General features: G+C 37.6%; 1 protein-coding gene across 1 annotated transcript in view; it reads right to left on the bottom strand.

The window, feature by feature from the left end:
• Positions 1 to 531: 531 nt before the first annotated feature.
• Positions 532 to 20,192, bottom strand: part of LOC125877729 (uncharacterized) — a 29,289-nt gene continuing 9,628 nt past the window's right edge. The window contains exons 3-6 of the mRNA XM_049558953.1: positions 14,251 to 14,354; positions 2,505 to 2,649; positions 2,295 to 2,423; positions 532 to 2,080 (exon numbers count right to left, since the gene is read on the bottom strand). Coding sequence (XP_049414910.1) covers positions 656 to 2,080; positions 2,295 to 2,423; positions 2,505 to 2,649; positions 14,251 to 14,354 — 1,803 coding nt within the window. The 3' untranslated portion in view covers positions 532 to 655. The remainder of the gene's footprint in view (positions 2,081 to 2,294; positions 2,424 to 2,504; positions 2,650 to 14,250; positions 14,355 to 20,192) is intronic.

Genomic DNA, 20,192 nt, shown 5'->3' on the forward strand with positions numbered 1-20,192 from the left:
AAACTCAACCTGCCCAATCTGTCCAAATCCATTCAGATTTGGGTATGTTATTAACCCACCCATTTGTTAGCGGAATCCATTTCAACCCATTAAAAATTGGATTGATATGTAATTCAAATTTATTTTTGAGAAATCTTGTCCAAATATTTTTAAAAACTTTGTTTTGATTTTATATGAGAAAAATTTATTAGATACTAAAAGCTTATAAAATAACAAATAATGCTATTAAAACTTGGTAAAAGTTGGACGGATTGGGTTATGACCCATTTATTATCTTTGACCATTTTGACCCAACCCTCTTTGGCCCAAACAAATTTGGGTCAGATTGGGTCTTGACCCATTTTTTATCTTTGACCATTTTGACCCACCCAAATTTAACCCAACCCGCACAATTGCCACCCCTACTCACCTCATGAAAAACATGTCATATTACGGAGCCATATGCCTCCTAGGCTCCTACATGCAGTATTTAAAAACCTATGCCTATGAGAGAACTTCATGCTGAATATGTTTGGTTACAGGTTGTCAAGTAATAAAGGTTACAGGTTCCAGTCAGTAAACAGCTTAGGGCAAGAATCAGCATGTGTAAATGAATGTGAAGAGGTAACACACACTGGAGCAAACACTCGTCAAGTTTAACCTATTATAAAATTTATCAGCCTCTTAGAGAAGCAAATCGGGCAGTCAAATCATCATAATCTGGTAGTTTGGGATGCACATGACATGCCTGGTTGTCTGGCTGAAATGAATTGGCACGGGCAAATATAAGTGTTGCCTTCGATGGAGAAGCCTGCTCGTGTGGTAGGGAAATAGATCTTTTGGGGAAAAGAACCATATCTGATTCCATTTTATCCTGATCTCCATTGGTTTGATTATTTGAGAATTCACCAGTATCAGGAGTTGCCAGAGCTTGTGGCTTTTTTCTCACATCACACTTTGATGGTCTTTTACTGTAATGCAGCAATAGTTTATCTATCATTCTTTCCTCTTCATCTTTTCTATGGCGTTCATCCTCAAACAAAATCTGCAAGCCTTTCCTTGAATGTTCCCTTCGCCGGCTACTTGAACTTCTCTTGGCTGCTCTGGCATCTTCAGACTTGTCCACTTCGCCGTGATTATTTGTAGCTGATTTATGGTGCTTTCTCCTAACAGATCTTGGTTTGGGCAAAATCACATCCTTGTGAGAGAATTCTTTATCATGACCATGACTATTTGTTCTAGTGGGTTTATTAGTTTGAGCCACATGATCAGAATGGTCTGATTCTTTAGTGATCTTAATTGTTTCAACTCTATTGGATGGAGAGGAACTTTTGAAATGGCCATCAAATTCAGAAGCAGACTGCTTAGAACCTTTAAGGCCTCTTTCCTTGCTATCGTTTGGCTTTACATAAGGAGGAGGGATGGCTTTCTCTTTGGACTTATTGTATGGTGGAGGGAGAGCAAAGTTGGCATAGGATGTCATTAACCTATTTCCAACGTCCTGCTGAACCATTTTTGTTGAGTTAACAGTATTCTTTTCAATGGCTGTGTCCCAAGCAGAAGTGACATCTTCATTTCTGAAAGGGAGTCCCCTACTAGGAGCAGTCTCTGATCTTGCACAAGATAGAGTGCCCTGTGCTCTTCCTGTGAGAATTTGACCTTGATTTTCATTGTGTCTAGTGAGTTTATTATCAAAACCTTCTAGCCTCTCTCCATGTGATGAGCTGCCTGATTTTGCTATCCTTGTTGAATTATCATCTTTCTCCAGGACTGCTTTGTTTCTTATCCTTGTCTGTTCCTCCTCCTTGTCAAACAAGATATCATGTTTTCGCCCCATTGAATAGCTTGCTTCCTGCTTTGTATGATGTTTATTTCTATCCTTATTTGACTCTTTTCCATCAGAGGAATGAAGATCCTGCTGCTCTCTTTTCAAGACAACACCCTCTCTGCCATTCTGTATATTGTGTTGATCATTCAATCCCTTGTGCCTTTCACCAAGTACAATGTCAAGTTTATCAGCTTTTAAACCACCATCCTTGCCATTTGGTAGAATGTGGTTGCCAGAAGAAGCATGTGAAAGTCCACTCCTGCTTGGATGAGCCTACAATAATTAAGCCGTAGACAACGGTCAAACTTCACTTTAATCTAATATTTTAGGTAAAGTTATGTTTCTTTTCCCCAGACAGTTGAAAGAAGTACAAATTATGATATTTACCCGAGATGAAGGATGACCATTCATTTGGAGGCAAACACTAGCAACATTTACACCTTTCAGCAGCCAAAGAAAATTTCAGTTTTAAACTAAAATTATGTACCTGTGCAAATGCCATCCTCTTTTGAAATCCCATGGAGTCCCACCTTATGGAAAATTCTACCGCTATATCTTGCAGCAGCTGAATTCTCTGCTCCACTGCAGGGGGCCTTGAAGATAATATCTCGACAAACTAATAGCACTGAAGGAAGTCAGATATAAAAGAGAGATGAAAAGAGAAGATGTTAAGGACATAATATAATAAGCAAATCACCTTCTGGTTAACAAAACATTCTAAAGAGTTCCCGTATCTCTCCTGAAATAAATCCCTTAGCTCTCGTAATTCTGGCAAATAGGAGAATCTTGCTGCAGCAAACATCAACGATGCCACAGCTTCTCTGCAGTTCTCAGGACAGTCCCTGGATATAGACAGTATGTGTAAATTATTATTAAAGTTCTCACAATCATAGTTGGGAAACAATGCTTTTGTTAAGTGTCCTACATCAGTCGAGGGAAAGGAGCGTTGTCTTGTTATTACATGATTTTGGGCATTCTCACCTCATGAGAACTTTTGCAGTTGATAATGATAGCAACCTAGGAAGCTCAATTCTATTCAAGCACAAGGATGACATTTTGAAATCTCCAAGAAGGCCATTACCAAGATCTCAAGCTAAAGAGTTGCAAAACAAGGTCACTGGACTTCCAAGTGTAAATACAGAAGCTAAAGGATATGAATTGCCTAGGTGCTATAATTATTTATGGACAAAAATTCAAGTCTAAGAATAGGTGGATTGGCATCCAAGAATCAGCAACAACACAAGTGTAATCCCACAAGTGGTGTGTATGCAACCTTACCCCAACCTTGTGAAGGTAGAGATGTTTCCGATAGACCCTCGACTCAAGTAAAGCATACAAAAAACAAGTATGCAAAGCAAGTACAATAGCGAAGAAGTCATGCTGAAACAATGAACAAGAGAACAGTAGCATGCCAAATGAAATACGATAACCGAAGCAAATGAAACATCAAGTAATACTAAAATGGAAGGATAAGATAATAATAGAGCAATGATAACAATATTAAAAATGAAACTAGACAACGCTCGACCTACTAACCTTCTAACCTAATCCTCGACCTCCTCGGTAAGTTGCAGGTGAGTCATTTCTGTCTCCAAGACTTCTTCAGTCTACCTTTACCTCTACCTCTCCTTTGAATCCACTATAGCCAGCCTCTCAAACCTTCTCATTGGGGAATCTGTGCAACTTCTCTTCATATGTCTGAACCATCTCAGCATCGCGTCCCTTATCTTGCCAACCACGAAGGCCACTCACACCTTGTCTCTGGTATCTTCGTTTCTGATCCTAGTATGCCCGATCCATCTCAACATCCTCATTTCCACAACTCTCATCTTCTAAACATGCAAGTTCCTGATCGACCAACACTCCGCCTCATACAACATAGCAGGTCTAACCACCACTTTATAAAAACATACTTTTAAGGCTTGGTGGCACATTCTTTATCACACAAGACATTGGATGTGAGCTTCCATTTTTTTGAGAAAAGGGTAACCTTGTATTCACACCAAAAGATTCATCATCCAAAAAATGATGAATTGGAAACTTACATTCCACATAGGGAGGGTATTCTTTACAAGTTTCCTATAAAATCAACTAATTCTAGTATCTCCCCTATCAGATTTTATTTACACCAAAAAAACAAAAGGCTTATACAATCCATTCTAATTTTCTGTAAGTTAGTTTTTTGTCCATCAAAGCACCTAGAGTTCCTTTCTTTTCAAAGAGTCCACCATATGCATGTTGGGATAGTTCTTCACCAGAATTCTTTTCTTCCTCTGTTGCCAATACCTTTCCAACTGCTTAGGAGTTCCATTGTCGTGTTAGGTATCACCCACTTAACACCTAACAAACAAAACAAACATGTTCCATAGGCTCAAAGTTTCCTTTCAGTGAAGGAATAGATGATCATTGATTTCTTCTTCCTGCTCGTATATGACACATCTTGAGCAAATCTGCCAGCCCCTTTTCCGTAAAGCCTCATGAGTTAGGCATGCCTTTCTACATACCAACCAAGTAAAACAAGCCATCTGTCTAGCTCTATATGTAGTGTGTTAAGATTCCAATAACATGATATCACTGTGAACACCTAGTTTACATCTAGGGTTGTCATGTCTCACAGATAGAGCTAGATGTGAGTTTAGAACTTCCAATAAATTGGCAACTTCTCCAATTTCCTAGTCATTTAATGCTCTTCTAAATAAGAGCTCCCAACCATGTTGGCTCCAAACTTGGGATACCTTCGCATTCCTCTGAAGACTTAAGGTATATAGGTGTGGAAAAGAGTTTCTAAGACTACCTTCTCCAATCCACACCTTATGAAAAAAGTGATTTTTTAAACCATTACCCACAGACCCTTCGGGGTGGCCCAGTGGTTTGGGCTTGGGACTTCCATGTTGGAGGTCTCAAGTTCGAAACCCCTTGCCAGCGAAAGCAAGGGGTTTGCCTTCTGGGTCGAGCTCGTCGCACCGGGCTTGCCTAGTGCGGGTTACCTCTCCTATGTGGTTTGCGAGCTATTGCATAGGAGTGGGGGTTTTACCCTGTGCGCACCCAAAGGGTAGCGGCTGCGGGTTTCCCTTGTCATCAAAAAAAAAAAACCATTTACCCACAGTGATTGAGATGTTATTGTTGAACTGGGGCCACAGTCTTCTTATGGTTTTCCAGACACTACACCCAATGGTGCCCACAACTTCCTCAGTTGTCCATTAAGTAAACCATATTTCCCTGCTATAAATCTTCTCCAGGTGGCTCCCTCTTCTGAGCAGAACCTCCAGAGCAATTTTTGTAAAAAGAGAAATGTTCTGTTTTCTGAGGTTCTTCAAACTAAGCCCCCCTTGCTGATTGTTGAGGGTCAATACATCCCATTTCACCAGATTGTAACCTCTCTTCTCCTTGTTTCCTTGCCATAGAAAGGACCTCCTCACCCTGTTAAAAATATTTCTCAATGCTCTTTGGTATAGGGAAAAGGCTCATCATGTATGTTGGGAGGCCATCCAGTACTAACTTGATGAGAGTCAATCTACCCCCTAATGATAGATATTGACTTTTCCACATGGACAATTTTTCTCACACTTTTCCATCACCCCACTCCACACTTCCAATTCTTTATTTTTGGCCCCTAATGGCAACCCCAAATATTTAGTTGGTAAGGAGTCCACTTGACAACCCAAAATAGCAGCCAACTTTTGCAAATTCCCAACCTGGTTGATAGGGATGTGGCTTTTCAACCAGTTTACATGAAGACCTGAGATTCCTTCAAAAATAGTTAGGATGGCTCTTAGATGTCTGATCTGATCTGACTTGACTCTGCTTCACAGAAAATTAAGGCATCATCTGCATATAACAGATGAGATACTTCAAGATCTTCCCCTCTTCCTGACTGAGCACTTAAACCTATCACCCATTTATTTGCATTTGCTATCCTGCCTATGTGATTTAGACCTTCCATAGCTAGCAAGAATAAGAAAGGTGGCATGGGGTCCCCTTGACTAAGACCCCTGTGAGAATGAAAGGAATCTTTTGTGAGCTTCCATTTCATCCACCCTGCTCCAATACGACACTTTAACATAATTGTCAATCATTTCCTTGGATTAGTGACGCCAAATACTTGAAATTTCCTTTCTTATTCTTGGGAATGGCTTGTGTTTCAATCCTTACTTCCAAATCTGCCACGTGAGTTACGTCACTAAACTTGCACTTCAAATATTTTGTCTTAGTCCTACTCAACTTGAATACTTTAGACCATAAGGTCCGTCTCTAAACCTCTAATGTATCGTTAACTTGATGGTGTGTCTAGTCAATCAACACTATGTCACCATGGCACCTCTCCTTGGATATGCCACATCAGTGCATCCAGCAAATAGAAATGGGTTAAGGGTCATCCTTAGTGCAACCCCATCATGACTAGGAAGTGATCTGAGTCTCCTCCTACTATCTTCATTTGCGTCTTGGCTCCATCACACATGTCCTTAGTTGCCCTAACATATGTTGTACGTATCCAAGGTCTGTCTCTCAACCTCTAACTTATCGTTAACTTCGTCGCATGTCTCGTCAATCAACACTATGTCATCTGCAAAGAGCATACACCATGGCACCTCCCCTTGGATATGCCACGTCAATGCATCTAGCAAATAGAAATGTGTTGAGGGTCAATCCCTAGTGCAACCCCATCATGACTAGGAAGTGATCCGAGTCTCCTCCCACTATCTCAATTCGTGTCTTGGCTCCATCAAACATGTCCTTAGTTACCCTAGTGTAAGATATTGGTATACCTTTAGACTCCAAACGCCACCACGAAGCCTCCTAGGAACATTTTCATAAGCATAACCAGGAAGTGTTCCGAGTCTCCTCCCACTATCCTTATTTGCGTCTTGGCTCCATCACAGAGTCCGGAGCCAAAAAGGCAATAAAATTGAGTATAAAACCAAAAGGGCAACATTTGGATGTAGTTGTTGATGGTGTTAAATTCTATGTATAAGCAGAATGAGTCTTAAAAGAAATTTAATATTCCTTCTTCATTATTTATTCAATCATTTTGTTATTGTGTTAATTTTTTTTTCTATTTTCACTATTTATATGTAAATAAAAATGCAAGTGATGTGGTCATCAGGAAAAAGGAAAGACAAGAGAGAGAAAATGCTCCCAGGCACGATTTTCGAAGACAGCCTAGTCTGAACTAAAATCGATTTGGGGACTTATTCTCCGGCACATATGGCAGGAATCATATCATCAGGGGTCAACAGCATTTACTACAATGCAAGGTTTAAATCATACGAAATCACTAGATGTAAAGATGGTACAGATTCGTGGTACAAATGGACTGAGAGTAGCAGAAACTTAGTGAGAAGGGTGAAGATTAGCATTAAAGTTTTGCGGTGGTTGGTATCAATATTTATTGAGGCGTCCAAGGTACAAGGGAAAGTTATTAGGAGATGGAAGCTCAAGGAACACTTTGCAGAGTTTTACTGCTCTCTTAAATACAACGAGAATGGCAGATTTGTCAGTTTTATTGCTATCCAAGGTCAGAACAAGTCTATAATTATTACACCGGAAGCTTCATACATGGGGGGATGGAGTAATATCGTCCACAAAATAGCCAAGTTCATCTATGAACCCAACTTGCAACTAAAACCCCAAGTTAACATGGGCAAACAATCGAACACATCTTATAGGGAGGCAGTCCAAAGCAGCAGGTGGATGACGGATTCCATGAAGAGAGCGAAGTTACATGTGAAGGAGGCTCACATAGAAGTCACAAGCGGATCACCGCTGGCAGAAACAGATCTTCTCAATAGATGCATCGTTGGAAGATTCCAAGACACACTACAGACCCCAGTTTTAAACGACGTAAGAAGATGTGCCTGCAACACTTGGAAGTCAGCAATAGGAGTCAATGTTTTTGCCATGAATGATGGCCAATTTCTGTTTGAACTCCCATCAAGAGTAGCAGCAGAACATGTCATGTCGGGGGTATGGGTATGGAAGAAGATGAACCTAAGCTTGTACTGGTGGAAGCCAACCACTGGATGCTGGCCAGATGAAGTAAAAAGAGATTGGGTCTGGATAAGAGTCATGGGATTACCTTCGAGCTTATGGTCATCGAGTATCTTCAAACAAATCGGCGACCAATGCGGTGGATTTATCGAAACAGAGGAAGAAACAAAGCTCAAAAATCACCTTCACTGGACTCGTATAAAAGTGAAGGGTGACGGGGAAAAGGTTCCGAGGGAGGTGAAGATTTCCAGTGACGGCTACGCCTACAAAGTTCCGATCTGGTGCGAGGCACCGGTGACCGTCAGAAAAGTGGAGACAAGGAGAGAGAATGAAGACAGAGAACCGCTGGGTAAAGAAGTTTCAAGATCTAGTACGATGGAGAAACCAACAGTTTATACACCACAGCACATGGGCACGATTGACAGCTGGAGACATTTTGAATTGGGAGTCACGTGACCAGGCACGTGACCGCAGCTGGAAAGGGAAAGGGCAACTTCATGCAGTAGCAGGCCAAATAAGCGAGAGAAAAAATCAGGGCCCAAAAAAAGCTTTAGGCCAAACAAGGTTTAAACAAAAAGAAAGCAGTCAAGAATCCCAAAGACTAGACTTAGTAAGTGTTGAAATAATGGCAAATCTTTCTCAAACAAAGACGCAGAATAGATTCAAATATCTGGACAACCTGGAGGTGGAGGAGAGAAATTTCACGCCTCGCGAACAAGAGGAGACAATACAGGAGGAGGGGGAGAACACAGTCACCGTAGCGAAAGCTACAAACATGGGAAAACAAATAATGGCCGTATCACAACTGAATAGGCAGAATGATAACAATACGGAGATCACAGAGGATGATGCACCGCTGATGATTCATTTGCCATTAGAAGACAATTTTAATTCAAAAAGTCCTCCACTTTGGATTAAGCAACACATACTCAAATTGAGCACTGAATTTGGGGTAGATTTTAGAGGATGTGAGGAGAAAGCAGAGGAGCTCTTTACGAAAATTGATAATAACAAGCAAGGGAACAAGGGGGGCAAGGGAGAAGTCACAACAAACAAAAAGAAAGGAGCAAACGAATTGAAAAGCCTGGAACTGGATACAAAGTTCATGAGCTTTGGCACTAGAAGTAGAGGGGATACCTGGCAATAGAAAAATAATGAAGCTAAACATAGTGTCATGGAATATAAGGGGGATGAACTGTGCTAGAAAGAGGGAAGTGATCAAATATTATGAAGAACTGGAAGGCAGATGTAGTCTGTTTCCAAGAAACAAAGGTGGAAGGGGAAATTGAAAATATTGTGAAGGAAGTATGGGGGAATAAATGGGTGAGTTATGCACAGTTAGAAGCCAGTGGAACCAGGGGAAGCATCGTTATTATGTGGGACAAAAGGGAGTGGGAAGGAGAAATTAGCAGTGTAGGGATGTACTCTGTCACCTGTAGCTTCACAGGGATATGTCAAGATTTCAGCTGGCACCTCACAGGTGTCAATGCTCCAAATGATAGAGTAGAAAGGGAAGAGACTTGGTGGGAAATTGGTGCTGCCAGGGGGTTGATTGCAGGACCTTGGGTCCTATGTGGGGATTTCAACACTGTGAGGTACCCATCGAAGAAGAAAAATTGCAACAGAATCAACAAAGGAATGACAAATTTCTCAGATTTCATAGAAGACATGGAGTTAGTTGATCCTGAATTATCTGGGGGGAAATACACCTAGAAGAAAGGAGACAGGCATACAACAGCAGCCAGACTAGACAGAATTTTGTTCTTGGAAGAATGGGAAGCAAATTTTAGAAATATAAGGCAGCACATACTTCACAGAGTGACATCAGATCACTCTCCCATAATGTTACAATGCGGTGCTTGGGAAAACGCAAAGTCATACTTTAAATTTGAGAACTGTTGGTTGGACATAGAGGGTTTCAATGACAAAACTAAAGGATGGTGGAACTCCTTCAGTTTCATAGGGAAACCTGACTATGTCTTGGTTGCAAAGCTCAAAGTACTAAAAGAAAAGCTGAAAGAATGGAGCAAAACTGCACAAGGGAACTTGGGAACACAAACAAAATGTCTTGAAACAGCTAGCTGAATTAGAGGAGATACAGGAAAACAGACTCCTGAGGCCAGAAGAGATAACCTCTAAAACAGCATTAATCAGTGAGTTTGAAGACATAGCTAAAAGGGAGGAAATAGCTTGGAGGCAAAGATCTAGGGCAGTGTGGCTAGAGCAGGGGGATAGAAACACTAATTTCTTCCACAGAACTGCAAATGCACACATGAGAATGAATACAATCTCAAAGCTGAAAGTGAGGGGAGAAAGTTTGACTGAACCAGAGGAGATATAGAAGGAGATAGTAACTTATTATGAGGAACTATACTATGAGCCAGAACAATGGAGACCCTACCTAGAGATGAGAAACTATCCTATGATTCATGAAGAAGAAAACAAATAACTCTTGGCACCTTTTGAGTAGCAGGAAATTCTAGAGAGCATAAAAGCATGTGTAGGGGACAAAGCACCAGGGCCAGATGGTTACTCCATGGCTTTCTTCAGCCAATGTTGGGACATCATTAAACCTGATCTGGTGGCTACAGTGCAGCAGTTTCATAAGGCAGAGAGGTTTGAGAAGTGTATTAATGCCACATTTGTGGCTTTAATTCCTAAGAAAGTGGGAGCTGAGGAACTGACAGATTTTAGACCTATTAGTCAAATAGGTGGAGTTTACAAGATCATTGCTAAACTGCTGGCAGAAAGGTTAAAGAAGGTGCTACACAAGCTTGTAGACAGCCAACAAATGGCATTCATAAAAGGTAGACAAATAATGGATGCAGTGTTGATTGCAAATGAATGTGTTGAGTCTAGACAGAGAAGCAAGTGCTCTGGAATTCTATGCAAGCTTGATAAACAGAAGGCCTATGATCATTTAAACTGGAATTTCTTACTACTTATGATGCAAAGGTTGGGTTTTGGAGCCAAATGGATTAGATGGGTGAAATTCTGCATAAGCACAGTCAAGTTTTCTATTTTAGTTAATAGAACTCCTAGTGGTTTCTTTTCATCCCAAAAGGGACTGAGACAAGGTGACCCCCTGTCACCCTTTTTATTCATCTTAGCCATGGAAGGTTTGAGTAACCTAATTCACACAGCAAAGATGAAGGGTTGGGTAAGGGGATTTAGGGTGGACAGCAGTGCACAAAATGGCTTGGAGATTACACATCTGCAATATGCAGATGATACCCTTATTTTTTGTGAAGCAATGACAGAGCAAATGTTGATCCTAAGAGTAATATTCATCATCTTTGAAGCAGTCTCTGGATTACATATCAATTGGGGGAAGAGTTTCATTTATCCCATAAATGAAGTGGCTCAGGTGGAGTGTCTGGCAGGGATTTTGGGTGGTAGGGTAGGGGAACTACCAACCATATACCTAGGTATGCCATTGGGGAGAAAGAGCAAATCAATAGAGATCTGGAATGGAGTGATAGAAAAATGCGGAAAGAAGCTAACCAACTGGAAGAGCCAACATCTGTCTAGGGGAGGTAGATTAGCCATGGTTAATAGTGTGCTAGATGCAATACCTGCTTATATGATATCTGTGTTCCCAGCACCAAACAGGGTCATACAGAGGATAGATGCTTTGAGAAGAAATTTTTTTTGGCAGGGAAATGAAGATAAAAAGAAGTTTGATCTAGTCAAGTGGGAAGAGGTCATAAAAAATAAGAAAGAGGGGGGACTGGGGATCAGGAACATGAAGAAACAAAACAAAAGCCTAATGTTAAAATGGCTTTGGAAGTTTATGACAGGAGAGAATAAGCTATGGAGAGAGGTGATCAGGGCAAAATATGAAATGGAGAATAGGTGGATGACAAAGATGGTAACTACACCATATGGATGTGGTATCTGGAGATCAATAAGAAATCTTTGGCCTCTGTTCCTTTCTAGAATCAGATTCCAGGTGGGTAATGGAATGAAGGTGTCATTTTGGGAGGACAGATGGAGAGCCCAAAGAACCCTGAAACAATTATTCCCAGACTTATATACACTAAGCTTTCAACAAAATGCAACTGTGGCTGAAATGTGGACAGGACAGGGGTGGAACTTACATCTTAGGAGGAATCTAAATGATTGGAAGATGGGGAACATAGTGGCCATCCATGATACAATGGCACAATTTAGTAATCTGACTAGGGAAGAAGACAAGGTTGTGTGGAAGATTGGCAGCAAAGGGGTTTTCAGTGTCAAATCAGCTTACAAAGATCTTAATCACTGAAGTTCAAATGATAGGATGGAGCTCTGGCCATGGAAGATGATATGGAGACCTAAAATCCCATACAAGGTAAACTGTTTCACATGGGTACTAGCAAAGGAAGTAGTGCTGACACAAGAAAATATAAAGAAGAGGAAGTTCCAACTATGCTCAAGATGCTATTTGTGTGAGGAACAGGCAGAGACAGTCAACCATCTCTTTTTTGCATTGCAAATGGACAAATCAATTATGGAGAATATTCAGCAACCTTAGGAAGATCACTTGGGTGAAACCAAGAAACATAGTACAACTCCTAAATTGTTGGATCAATATTGGCAATACTACAATTAAGGAGGAGAGATGGAGGATTGTCTCAGCTTGTATATGGTGGACAGTGTGTAAAGAAAGGAATCAAAGATGTTTTGAGGGCAAGAAGAACAATTTGCAGAATTTCAAGATGAATTGTATAGCTCTTTATTATTTTTTGTGTAAACAGAAAGTCTTAGTACAGGCAGAAGAACTTTTTGATATTTTAGACTATTTGTGACAAAAAGCACAGATGGAGTCAGTCTAGTTTGTAATACTTTTGGAAGGGGGGCTACTTTGATGTAGTATACCTGTGGATAAATAGAAGAAAAAGTTACCATTCTCAAAAGAAGTGATGTGGTCAAGTTTAATAATTTTTTATATAAGTTGATAATATTGAGGACAAAATTTAGGGACATGAAAAAAAATATATAAAGGACAAAAAGAATTTTTTATCTTTTTTATGTCAACAAAAAGAAGACGCAGTTTAGGATTGTGTATCGTTCGGTTCGGTCTGATTTTGAAGTTTATCGGTTTGTAGACATGTTAAGCCATTATAAAGTCATTAAGATATTGGCTTATCGGTTACAAGTTTATCGATTATTGATCGTTATCAGTTCGGTTAATAGTTTAACCATTAGGATTTGACTCAAAAAAATCATTGAAAATCATTTACTTCACCAAACGAGTTCAAATTGGTATATAAATGATGAAGAAACCAGCATGGACTTTACCTTGTTTATAAGTGATTTTCAATGATTTTTTTTGTGTCAAATCCTAACGTTCAAACCAATAACCAAACTAATAACGATCAATAATTGATAAACCAATAACCGATAAGCTAATATCTTAATGGTTTTATAATGGTTTAGCATGTCTACAAACCGATAACCAATAAGTCAAATCGATAAACTTCAAAATCAGACCGAACCGAACGATACACAACCCTAAACTGCCTGTTCTTTTTGTTGACATAAAAAAGATAAAAATTTCTCTTTGTCCTTCATATTTTTTTCATGTCCCTATACTTTGTCCTCAATATTACCAAATTATATAAAAAACTATTAAACTTGACCACATCACTTGCATTTTAATTTACATATAAAAAGTGAAAATAGGAAAAAAAAAAAACACGAAAACACAACAAAACAATTGAATAAATATGAAGAAGGGATATTAATTTTTTTTAAAGCCAGCGATGTTTTTTTTAGAAGGGAAGGCTCATGTCGGAATGAGCCTTGTAAGATACATTATGACATGAGTCTTACAAGCCTCATTCTGACATGAGCCTTATACATAGAATTTAACATTGTCAACGGCTTCATCCAAATGTTGCCCTTTTGGTTTCATACTCAATTTTGTTGCCCTTTTGAAAATTTTGCTCAATTTTTTTGCCCTTTTGGCTCCAGACTCCTCCATCATACATACATATCCTTAGTTGCCCTAATGTAGGTTATAGGTACACCTTCAGTCTCCAAACCCCCCTAGGAACTTTGTCATAAGCTTTTTCTTGGCAAATGAAACACCATATATAAATCCCTCTTCCTCTCTCCCTATAATGCTCTAGCAATCTCCTTACGAGACATATGGCTTCTGTAATAGAACTGCCAAGTCCTTGAGCATTATGTTCCATCATGACTTATGTAAACACTCATGTGCGACATGCTTAATTGAAGCCTTAAAGTAGCTTCATTAAAATTTAGTTAGATCTCTCATGCTATCCTATTTAAAAGAATTACTGGTATGAGGTATCTGTTACAAAACAGATATTCCCAAGTTGAAAATTGTTGTCAACCAATTTTCTTTTTTAATAAATAATTCTGTAACTACCTATTGAGATTAAATTTGCATAGAATAAAATTAATGATATCAGGTGTAGAAGGTCCGAAGACAAACACTTGTGTACCTTAGTTTCTGCATGTTGGAGAGCTGCTTCACAATATATTCACAAGATTGTTCCACAAAGTCATAGCAGGACAAGAGGTTCTGCCCAAGCAAAAATTCTTCAGTCTGCATCACCTCGTCAGAAATCATCAAACCACAATTAGATTCTAACTTTTCAGAATATAAAAGAGTGTAAAAGAAATGAAAGAATGCATTAAGCCTTCTTTTAGCATTGATTAATTAATCAAGCTCAAATGCAAGAAGTTTCAGCTCCCTAAAACTGTTGTAGTTGTCTCTAGAACTTCAGCTTATTTTCAGAATGCTTAGCTGGTGCACAGGTGTCTACAAAAACTTAAGCTAGAAGAGGTAACGTAGGGCTGAAAAGACCGAGGAAGTGCACACCAAAATATATTGATATTTTTTTTGGTTGTTTCTCTTTCCTAGTTTGTTTAAAATTCTGCTAGCTATTTCTAAGTTTAGTTCCTTACTTTCAGTAAGCAGTAAATCAGTTTAGCAGACTTAGCAGTACTTCACAGTATTTTAGTCAAGCTGTGATGTATACATATAGTCCCTGATGATCAATAAAATTATATCTTTCAAGTCACTTTACTTGTTTTCTTTGCTGTCAAAATCCTACCATTGCCATCAGAGCCTTTTTGTTCTCAAGGGACTTGTGAGAGCTTGAGAGTGTTTGACTAAGTGAAACCCAAACACTTAAACAGACCATCCATAAAATCAGCTTTCAGAATTATGGAAGGTGACTATTTTTTTCATCAACTGCTCCACCAGTTTTTGATGGAGAAAAACTATGAAGTTTTGGAGGTTTGGGCTATTAGGATGGAAACCTACATGGATGCATGTGATCACTAGGAGCGGTAGAGGAGGATTATGGAGTTCCGCCTTTACCAGGCAATCCTACCATAGCTCATATCAAAACTGATAAAGAGAAGAAGACCAGGAAGTAGAAGGCGAAGGCGTGTCTCTATGTTGCAGTATCGCCTACAATTGTTTCCCAGAATCATGACTCTTAGTTTGGCTAAGCCAGTATGGGACTTTATGGGGGAAAAAATATCATGGAGATGAAAGAATTTGAGGTGTGAAGGTCTTAAACCTGGTGAGCGAATTTGAAATGCAAAAAATGAAGGAATTTGAGACAGTTAATGTGTTACTCATATAGACTTATCAATCTAGCAAATAAGCTAAAGTTACTTTGTTCGAATTTTCGACAAAAGAACTGTGAAGAAAATTCTTGTTACTTTACCTAAAAAGTTTGAAGCAACGATTCATTGGAAAATACATAAAACATTACTTTGGCAGAACTTTCAACTTTTTGCAAGCACAAGAACAAAGAAGAATGATGAGGAATGAGGCAGTTGTTGAAGGAGCTTTACAAGCAAGGTAAAATTCAATTCGGGAGGCTAGGCCAAGATGCAGAAGTTCAAGAAGAGATATGCTACAGCAACAAAAGTTACTGCAATTGATAGCAATTCTAGCAATGACAAAGGTGGAAAATATCCACCTTGCCAGCATTGTGGGAAGAGAAATCATCTAGACTTAAAGTTTTGACCTGATATGAGATGCAGAAAGTGTCATAACACAACACTTAAATGAAGCACAAATTGCATATCAACAAGAAGAAGAGCAATTGTTTGTTGCTACTTGTTTTGCAAGTAAGAGTTCAAGCGAAAGCTGGTTAATTGATAGCGTTTGTACAAGTCATATGACTCATGATATAGGGAGTTAGATAGATCTGTAATCTCTAAAGTTAGAATTGGTAATAGTGATTATCATCTTGCCAAAGGGAAAGGCACAGTAACTATTGAAAGCTCCATAGGTACAAAGTTAATTTCGAATGCACTCTTTGTTTCTAAACTTTATTTTGTTAAACGCAGGGTAATTTTTGGAGAATGGTTTCAAGCTTATTTTTTAAGACAAGTGTGTGATCTTTGATCTAAAATGGTGAAGAAATCTGTTAAGTTAAAATGAGAGGAAAAAGTTTTCCTACGATCCAATGGAGGAAAAGATGGATCCAAAAAGTTTTTTCTTTGGCTTCGTGGTTTACTTGCAAAAGATAGAAGTTGGATTACCCAGTGTTGTAAAAAGCACAGAAAAGCGCGCTTAAAGCGCAAGGCGAGGCGAGGCTCCTGCGCTTTTAGTTCCTGAAGCGAGGCGACATTGAAAAGGCGCTCGCTTCTACTGTAGAAGCGAGAAGCGCGAGAAAAGCGAAAGCGCGATACAGCGCGCTTTTTATGAAAAAGCACCAATTATTATTTATTTTTTTTAATTTCTGAAAGATACTTACGCAACTAAGAAGCTGCGACTTTTTCTCTTTTTCTTTGCGACTGCTGTAGCCTGTAAGTTCTCTTCTTCTTCTCTTCTTCTTCTTCTCTGCTTCTCTGCGAAGCTGCTGCGATCTGCTACTGTTTTTTTTTTTTTTGGTTGTTGCTGGGTGTTTTTCTATATTTTTATTGCTTCATTTTTTTTTTCCAATTCTGTTTACTGCTCTGTTTTCAATCTCTATTACGGACCTATTTTTTTTCAATTAATATTACTGCTCTGTTTTTTTCAATTCTTTTGCTACTCTTGTGGAAGAATAGGAGTTTGATTCTTTGTGATTTTAATTATGTTTTTGATTTTTTGCTTTATATGTTATGACTTGTGAGTATTATTGACTATCTTTTTACTTTTAATCTAAGAATATATTACCTCTATTCAGTTGTTTAATATTTTTTTATTTTTATACTAAATATCACTTTATTCAAAAAAAAGTGTGCGCTTCGCTTCTCGCTTCTCGCTTTTGTGAAGCGAGCCCTTGTCGCTTTTTTCCACTTCTCGCTTCCCAAAACACTGGGATTACCTCAATCTAGTCTTACTGCTCTCCACGCTAACAAACAAGTTCCATTCAGATTGCTGCCAATTCGGTTTATCATAAAAGAACCAAACATATTGAACTGGACTATCATTTTATTAGAGAAGTTGTAAATAAAAGAGCTTATGCACTCCACTTGCTGTCTACTGAACGAGCGATAGAGCGAGCGAGCGAATCTCTCAATCTAGTGACGTCCCTCAACCTTCTCTTTCATTTCCGCTTAAGCTTCCCTAGTTTGTGGGATTAATTGATTGGATACCCGAGACCCATAATATTTCCTAGGAACAACTTCTACGACGATAGGCATAAAGGCATGATTAGTTCCACAAATCTCACTGCAGTGACCATAGTAATAGGACTCCTTTTGCTGTCCCCAAAGCTTCTTTCTTTTTCTTATTCCCATTTCTCTTTTTATTTCCTATAGATTTTATTCTCTTTATTTTGGCAAAATTCTCAATAGCTATTTTCCTTTCTTTAAATCTTCTTTTTTGGGATTTAATACATTTGTAATCGAAAATCTAACCTTATTTCCAAAATTATTTTTATACATTTCTAACAAATTTTGTAACTCGTAAAATTAGTACTTCTCCATATGTATCCCGTGATTTTCAAGTAGCTGATGTGTTTACAAAATCAATGGCATGATAGCATCATCGGCTTCTAGGCAAATTGATGTTTTTGATTCATCAACATCAATTTGAGGAGGATGTAGCGACAAGATATTCTAAATAGGGTAAACTAAAAATAGAGATATTTTATATTTACTAGTTTTGATGCACGTGCAAACAATGTAGTATACTATTTTTTTAAATAATGTCAATATTATTAAACCAAAAATTTAAGTAAACGATTATAAATAAAATAATAATGAATAAGGTTCTCTAAATAATGGATGTAAACTTTCTTATGAGTACTAATTGTGTGCATACTGAAAGTTGTCAAATCAATATCCCAAAACATTTACATTTATTTATAATCTATAAAGTTTAGATATAGATAAAGTGATGTGGCACCTCTCAATGTCCTCCAATTACATTTATCTTTTTTTCCTTTTTTGACTTTTTTCTCCTTTTAAAATCAATTGTGATGTGTAAGAATAAAAATAGACACTCTTAAATCTCTTAAATATACCTTCTCTTCCCCTATAATTCATTGTTTAGTTATTGTTGTATTGTTGGAGTTCCTGCTATAAATATAATATAAATATAAATATAAAATATAAAGAATATACTAAATTGAGTGTTTTACGTTGGGGATATTATAGTAGTTTAAAATTCAAGTTATGGGAGCGTTCCAATTCCACTGCTTCGAACTCACTCAACAGCTGCAAATCACAATTGATTTTTTTAGGAAGAGAAGAATAGAAATGAGAACTCTTTGGAAATGTCACAACTCATCAAATAAGTCAGGTGTTTGCTTTAAATGTTATATATAATAATAAGTAAATAAATATAATATGAAATATAGAATATGTACTATTGGGTGTTTTTTTAAGAAGAAAAAGAAGAATAGTAACCCTTCAAAAAAGTCAGAACTCATCGAAAAAGTCATAATCTTTGTAAAAGTCTCAACCCTTCGAAAAAGTCACAATTCTTCAATGTGAAAGGGTGACTGCTTTTAAATTTTAATATAATATAACATAACAAATAAATAAATATAATATAATCTGAAGTATAGAAGATATACTCAATTGGGCATTTTAAGAAGAAGAATCGAAAACTTATAAAATTTGTAGTTTAAAAACGAGAGGGAAACCTTCTATTTATAGTCAACAAAAGTACTATGAACAAGTGTTTATTACGCCTTGTCAAAAAAAAAATCATAACCCTTCATATAAGTTACAACCCTTTGGAAAGATCACAACTCATCGAAAAAAATCAAAATTCTTTGAAATAGTTATAATCCTTTGGAAAAGTCACAATCCTTCAATGTGAAAAGGTATCTACTTTTAATATAATATATATATAATATAAATAAATAAATATAATATGAAATATAGAAGATGTACTAAATTGAGTGTTTTAAGAAGAATTGAAAACTTAGAAAATTTGTAGTTTTAAAATGTGAGAGAACCCCTCAAATTTATAACCAACAAAGGATAGTATGAACATGTGCTTAGTATGCTTTATAAGAAAAGTCATAACTCTTTGGAAAATTCACAACCCTTCGAAAAAGTCATAACTCTTTGGAAAAATCACAACCTTTCGAAAAAGTCACAACTCTTTGAAAAAGTCCCAACCCTTCGAAAAAATCCCAACCTTTCGAAAAAGTCACAACTCTTTAGAAAAGTCACAATCCTTCCAAAAAGTCACAACTCTTTGGAAAAATCATAACCCTTCGAAAAAGTCTCAATCCTTCAATTTGAAAAGGTGTTTGTTTTTAACACAAATAAATAAATCTTCATTTAACCCTTTTATAAATGAAGGGAATACAAATCTCTTATATATATATATATATATATATAAGAGAATCTTAGACCCATCTATACGGCGCTCTCACAGATGAAGATTCTTATTTAACCCTTCTTAGATGTCAACCTTACAAAAAAATCACAACTTTTCATAAAAGTCACAACTTTTTACAAAAGTCACAGCTCTTCATTTTTCATTCATATCTTTTAAAACCCAACACTTAATTTTAAGGCACCAAAAGAAGAAAGAATAAACAAAGAAAATTGATTTCAATGGCAATGCGACCCTACTACTCTTGCGCCTCTCAGTCTACAACTCATAATGTTGTTGGAATGATTGAATTCATAACATTTGGCTTTTTAGTAAGCAAAACTTACATTTCTGCCAGTATTATTTGTAGGTTTTTTTCTGCTATAGGGGAGTCAATTCAAATACATTAATTAAACTTCTTATGAAGTGTATTTCATTCCTCAAAGTTTTCTTCCTCCTATTTCATGAAGCTTAATCTTTTATTGTAAGTCATAGTGATTCATGTTACTATTGCAATTTCTTTTTGCTATTTTGGCGACTTTTTTCAACTCTGTTAAAAATTTCAGCAAGGATGATTGAAAATTGATCTCGTCTTTCTTTCCTTTCTACAGGCTTCCTTCATATACTTTTTCAGAAAATTGTTTGTGGGTTGTG

The sequence above is a fragment of the Solanum stenotomum genome, chromosome 9 (assembly GCF_019186545.1).
Source record: "Solanum stenotomum isolate F172 chromosome 9, ASM1918654v1, whole genome shotgun sequence".
NCBI classification, from domain to species: domain Eukaryota; kingdom Viridiplantae; phylum Streptophyta; class Magnoliopsida; order Solanales; family Solanaceae; genus Solanum; species Solanum stenotomum.